We start from the raw sequence: 6,657 nt of genomic DNA on the forward strand, positions 1-6,657 counted from the left end.
AAACCAGCCCTTCTCACCGACAAGCCACTATGACTTGGCTAGAAGCTGGATTGGGGTGTGAAGACTGATGCTGACAGACCTCCACCTACTCTGCACGGTTACGGTAACAGTTTTATTCTCAATCAAACTTCTAAGTTCTGCTTTACTTGGCCGTAGGGGAGCTCTGCGGGCGCACCGCTCCGGCTCGAGCAGCCCTTCCCGCTGCTCCGCCCCGCCGGGCTCCGCGAGGGCCGGGAAAGGGTGTGGGACCCCGCTCCCCCCAGCGCAGCCTTCTGGGCGGAGCGGCCCCGGTCCCGCGGCGAGACCAGTCTCCCTGCTCGGCGGGGCGGCCGGGGGGGGGCGGGGGGGGGCGGGGGGGGGGGGGGGGGGGGGGGGGGGGGCGCGGAGCGGACGGTGGCGGTAGCGGGAGGAAGGAGAGGGCTGGCCTCAGGCTCTGGGTAGCCACTGGCACGGGAGCTCCTCCCGCCTCGCCTCCCGCGGCGGGAGGATAAAGGCACCTGGCCCGGCGCTCCGCGCCACCGGAGCGGGGAGGCGGCGGCGGCGGACGAGCGGACGTGCGGGGGTCGAGCCGGGCCCCTCCGCGTAGCCCTCTCCATGCGCCTGGCCGGCGGCGCCGGCTCCCCTCGGGCCGCGCCCTCGCCCGGGAACGGCAGCCGGTGGCGGGCGGCGGACCCGGGCGGTGGCAGCCCCAGCCCCGAGGCGTGGTCGGGGTCTCCCAACGGCAGCCTGGGCGGCTGGGACCCCTTCGGGCGGGACGAGGAGCTGGCGAAGCTGGAGATCGCGGTGCTGGCCGTCACCTTCGCGGTGGCGGTGGTGGGGAACGGCAGCGTGCTGCTGGCCCTGCGGCGCACGCCGCGCAAGGCGTCTCGCATGCACCTCTTCATCCGCCACCTCAGCCTCGCCGACCTGGTGGTGGCCTTCTTCCAGGTGCTGCCCCAGCTCTGCTGGGAGGTGACACACCGCTTCCACGGCTCCGACGGACTCTGCCGCGTCGTCAAGCACCTGCAGGTCTTCGGCATGTTCGCCTCGGCGTACATGCTGGTGGCCATGACCGCCGACCGCTACATCGCCGTATGCCATCCGCTGAAGACGCTGCAGCAGCCCACCAAGCGCTCGTACGGGATGATCGCGGCGGCCTGGGCGCTCAGTCTGCTGCTCAGCACCCCGCAGTACTTCATCTTCTCCCTCAGCGAGGTGGAGCGCGGCTCGCAGGTCTACGACTGCTGGGCGCACTTCATCATGCCCTGGGGGCCCCGCGCCTACATCACCTGGATCACCGGCGGCATCTTCGTCGCGCCCGTCCTCATACTCATCACCTGCTACGGCTTCATCTGCTACCGCATCTGGCGCAACGTCCGGGGGAAGACGCGCCCGGGGGAGGCGGTGGCGTCGGGGGAGGAGGTGGCAGCGGGTGGCGGGCGGCGGGCGGGTAGCGGCGGCCCGCGGCGGGGGCTGCTGCTCGCTCCCTGTGTCAGCAGCGTCAAGACCATCTCCCGCGCCAAGATCCGCACCGTCAAGATGACCTTCGTTATCGTGTCGGTGTACGTTGTCTGCTGGGCGCCCTTCTTCACCATCCAGATGTGGTCCGTCTGGGACCAGCGATTCCCCTGGGTCGGTAGGTGACGCCTTCAGTTCTCCCACCAGCCGCCCCGCGTTAGGGTCCCCCGGGGGTGCAGCCGGCTGTCCCGGGCGCTGCACATTCCTGAGCCGAGCCTGGGGGAGAGGGGGCGCGAAGTGGAGAGTGGGACCGGGGCGCGCTCTCTCGGCGCCGCCCGGCCGAACGGGCCCCTCTCCCGCCGGGGAATAGCGGCTGAACGCCCTTGTGCGGGCAGGTGAGACAGCCCTCGGGGCCGCCCCGCCGGCACCTCTCGTACTCGCGGACCTGGCGGCGCCGGGGACGGCGGCGGTCGCGACTCTCGGCTCGACCTGTCCCGGGAGCAGCTGGGCCCCCGGAAAGGAGAAGCAGCAGCCGCTGGGTTCTCATCCAGAGCAAAGCGAGTGAATGGAAAATGGCAAATATTTGCTGCCATAATTTGAGCCAGCAACATTTTCGTCCGTTTGAAGCTGCCGATATGAAAACTTAAGAAACGTTTTATGTTACTGTGGAGCATATACACATATATGTCAGGAGCAGTTATATGCCTTTATTTCTGTATCTGCTATCTAATAATGGGGTTGAGTGCACCCTGAACCCTTCCTCTCTGCAGGGCAGCCACCTCTGAGTAGCCCCTTTAGTCAGTCACCAGTTTGCATGAATCAGTGGCAATGCAGATTTTGGAGTTACCTGTCCCACTGTTAAATATGGCTAAAAATAATTCATGAGTTTAAATGCTATTACATAGGTAATGAGCAAGCAGCATTATATGGCAGGCACCATATACCCTCTTTCCTCATAATGAGAAAGAAGTAAATCGAAATGTTGGAATTCATAGGTTTTCTATTTTTTTAAATATACCCAAATTATTGCTTATAATTAATTATTGTAGTGAGAGCATTGATTGCCTCTAGCATGGGACTAAAGTCAAGCCTAAAGGCTTGTGGTGTGCAAATAGATTTTTTTTTTTTTACTTCAAAAGAAATGAAACCTAATTGAATAGATGGGTATTTGCTAGATTTGTTTGAAGATTCTTTAAATCTATGGAACTGCATAACACAGCAATTACACTTCTTTGGAGATTCCATAATTACAAAGAAAGATCACTAATAAGTGGTTAGACTAAATATATATTTAGAGTATTTGATCTAACTATCAACTAGTTATTGAAGGTAGAAGACAACAGCATTTTCATGGCACAGTGCTAACTTCGATTTTCCCTTAGGTAAAATTCGTTTAATCTCCAAAATCCAGATTTGATCAACAAGCCGGTAGTCAGTTGAGCATTCAACACTTTTCAGCGTGATGATGTATACAGCAAAATTCAGTGTTATTGAAAGCAGTGGGAAACTAGTGGGAATTTTGCCATTGTCTCCCAGGGTTCTGGATAAAAACTGTTCAATATTTAAAGTATGAGCTTATCAACACATGGATACACATCAATGGAAATGGGACTAAAGCAATATTTTGGATGGATTACGCCATAAATTATTCTGTCACAGCTTTTTGAAGTCTGTTCAGACAAATTCCCATTGACTTCAATGGCAGCCTTACATAAATAAGAACTTTCCTGAATATGTTCTCATTACTCATTTCAAATGCTGCAGCTCAACTTTTAGAACTAGAATATTTAGGAAAATAAATCCAACAGTTAATGAAGCAATTGACTGGATGGTGCAAATTCTTTTGATGATTAAATGTCTTTCTTCCCCCCTCCCCAGATTCTGAAAACACTGCAACTACTGTTACGGCTCTGCTGGCCAGTCTGAACAGTTGCTGTAACCCATGGATCTACATGTTCTTCAGTGGGCACCTCCTGCAAGACTGCATACAGAGCTTCCCTTGCTGTCAAAAAATAAAGCAAACGCTGAGTAAAGAAGATTCAAACAGCAATAGCAGGCGACAGACTTCTTTCACCAACAACAGAAGCCCAACCCACAGCCTAAACACCTGGAGGGAGATGCCCCTCTCTAAATCAACGAGCTTCATTCCCATTCCAACATGAGACAGGCTGCGGGGCAGGAAGGCATGACACTTTATGCCTATCAAAGGCACCAGTCACGGTACCAAGGAATGACTAACATGGCTAACATGCTGCCTTGCTCAATAAGCTATCCTGCAGCATGTAAATTATTTTCTGAAAGATATTTAGAACTTGGGCAACTGATAAGGAAGGCACGACAACAATAAAGCGATTATTTTTTTAAATAGAATTTATTTTAATTTTTTGTCTGTTTCTAAAATAATAAGTGCATTGTTTGCTTACTGTTTAAAGCAGTAAAAATAGTAGACTTGTCATGTTTTGGGGTAGCTCCACTCTGTAGTGTTAATGCATAAATCTTCTCATGATTGTCAGATGAAGTCACAGGGAAAGAAGACAATATGAGCAAGACTACAGATTAGTATTAAACACAAAAAGAAAGAAGGTGGGAAAAAGTCCTGGCTGTCCAGATAAAGAACGTGGTTAGACAGACTCTGAGTTGTTGAAATTCAGTTGCTCATACTGCTTTATCTTGTAAAGATCCAGCAATTCTCAGATACTGAAATTTAACAGCCCTACTGAAGACAAATCCTTTAGTATTGTCAATGTATGTGTGTGTATGGTGAGTGAGCATTTTTATGATAACATTTCTTCTTCCCTTCATGTTGATGTAAGTTCTACAATATATTTGTGTGTGTGTATGTGTTGTTGCATCTACCTTCATTTTTTTAAACTAATTTGAAAAATATATTGATAAATAAGTATGACAAGCTATGACTAGCTCAGCATTGTTACAAATAAATATACCAAGAAAATGCATAATGAATACCAGGACAACATGCTTTATGGGTAAGAATTGCATATTCTCTTCTTCACTAAGATCAAGCTAGGATCAAGCCACATTTGGTTGTCAAGCAAATACCCCATCAATTCAGTAGAGTGTGGCATTTGGTAAGAGCCATAGAACCAGTATATTCCAAGACAGAGATCTGAGAATGAAACTTACAAGTCTTCTTATCTTTAGTTTTAAGGAGGGAACATATAAAAATTGTCAATGTTGTTGGTTTGTCTTTTCTTTCTTTTTTTTTTTTAATTACCAGATCACAACAATAAAAATTGGCAGTAAAGTGCAATAAAAATTAATCACAACACATTTGCTAATTACAAAGCTTTCAAGGTGTGCTTGTTTTCTCTACAATGCATGCCAAGTAGTCTGTAGTTCATTCGGATGCTAAATAAACCTGTTAAGTCTTTCAGTGGAGCCTGTAATTTATCTTAAGGTTGGATTTTGAAGCTCCTTGGATAAGTTTTGCTGTGATTTTAAGTCTTGAGGATCATTTTGAGAAGTACAACTACCCGTCTTCTCCATTTTCCTGAGCACTCTGGATCCTGAAATCCAGGTGTTCTCCTGCTGCTGGAGCAGTGGAACATGTACCTGGCTACATAACATGCATGCAAGGAGGAACCTCAACAGCAGGTTTCTCTTTTTCCCACCAAAACCTAACAAGATTGCTTTTCTAATTGCTTGAGGAGAGTAAAAAATGGGGTCACCATGAGGCTTTCACTGAGAATAGTCCCCATGCCTGTCCCAATAACGGCAGCAGAAATTAATAGAGCTAGATGCAGGATAAGATCATATTAAACCTGTTATCCAGTCCAGAAGCTTCCACACATATAATTGACTATTCTGGTCAAAGAATAGGGAATATTATAGCTAAAAAAGTTTTTAAAAAAATCGATTTTGTAGTCACTAAAGAAAATCTTGTCTCTTCTCTCTACTTTTCTTGTTAGCATTTTTTGTTCTTCAGGACAGCAATCTCGTCTAATGTTTTGTTGTTGTTCAAAACACTAGAACCCAGAGGACAGCATGGTGGAATAGCTTATATTTAACGACTATCTTTTTGACCACCTTTAGTACACAAATGTGACTACATCTCTCACCAGTTCTGGACGAAGGTTTGTGAACCTAAAGTTGTATTTAAGTCCGAAAAATGCATGCAATGGTGTTGTGTGTGTATACTTGTGCACATTATATGTACTGCATATATTTTGCAAGTAGGTAATTAACAGTAACTGAAATTGCAAGTGTTTCAAATTAAGTACATTATCCTTTACCTAGTTTTCTCTTAGTGCTACTACTTTCTTTGTACATGAAATCTATTAAAAAGCAATTAGCTGTACTAACAGAATTTTCATGTTTGCATAATTGAATTGTTTTTCTATTAGGCTTTATATTCAAACAGAAAAGATAATGAGAAAACATATGAAGAATGATGTTGATAATAAAACTGAGCTAATGGCCAATGTATGTATTAAAGCAAACAGACTCAAAATTATGAATTTTAGTTTCTTCTAAATATGTTGTAAAATCTACGCTTACACTTGAGGCTTTCTCTAATTAAATTGACAACACAGTTTAACAGTATTTCGTTTCCAGGCATCTTTTGCAAATACTGAATTTTTCACATAATTGTAGCACTGGATAGCACAGCCCATATTTTTCAGTTGTTCATTTGTGGAGATATTTTTTAGCAGCTGTTATGAGTTATCATGAGGGCACACTAATGGAAACAGAAGGAAATAAAAAAATTGTGAAACCATTGCATGTTTAAAACAATTAGAGCATGGAAACATGCTCTAATAAACCTATATATTTGTTTGATCAGAAGCTTTCTGGGGTTTTTTTGCTTATCTAGATTTTGCAGGACCAGAAATGTATGTGGTAATACAATACATATTTTGCAAAATGTAAAATTTCTTTGTTAATTTTAATAAGCTGTTTCCATTAAAAGCTTTAAGGACTGAACAAAACTAAAATGTTTTTCTATTACACATAGTGCATGAAGGACCTGAACAAAGAAGCAACGTGCAGTCAGCTTTTGACTATATGCTGCTAGTATTGTTAAAACATGTAACTTAGCATTTCTATAGGTGTTATTTTGATATTTTTGCTTTATTTTATTTTGTTTTACTTTATTTTATTTTAAATAGTCAGCTTCTAATGTAAAACATGATTGAATGGATAAGCTTACACTCTGTTGTTTGTTCTGGTGTTACCAGAATTGCAGCATTTTAAAAATAA

At 45.9% G+C, this 6,657-nt stretch overlaps 1 protein-coding gene across 1 annotated transcript; it reads left to right on the top strand.

Annotated features, from left to right (window-relative positions):
* Positions 1–399: 399 nt before the first annotated feature.
* Positions 400–6,240, top strand: AVPR1A (arginine vasopressin receptor 1A). Its single transcript, XM_027667950.1, has 2 exons — positions 400–1,615; positions 3,316–6,240. The coding sequence occupies exons 1-2, from the start codon at positions 595–597 to the stop codon at positions 3,597–3,599; spliced, it is 1,305 nt and encodes a 434-aa protein (XP_027523751.1). The 5' UTR covers positions 400–594; the 3' UTR covers positions 3,600–6,240.
* The last annotated feature ends 417 nt before the right edge of the window (positions 6,241–6,657 follow it).

This window comes from Corapipo altera, unplaced genomic scaffold (assembly GCF_003945725.1).
Source record: "Corapipo altera isolate COAL_440 unplaced genomic scaffold, ASM394572v1 1, whole genome shotgun sequence".
Lineage (NCBI taxonomy): Eukaryota > Metazoa > Chordata > Aves > Passeriformes > Pipridae > Corapipo > Corapipo altera.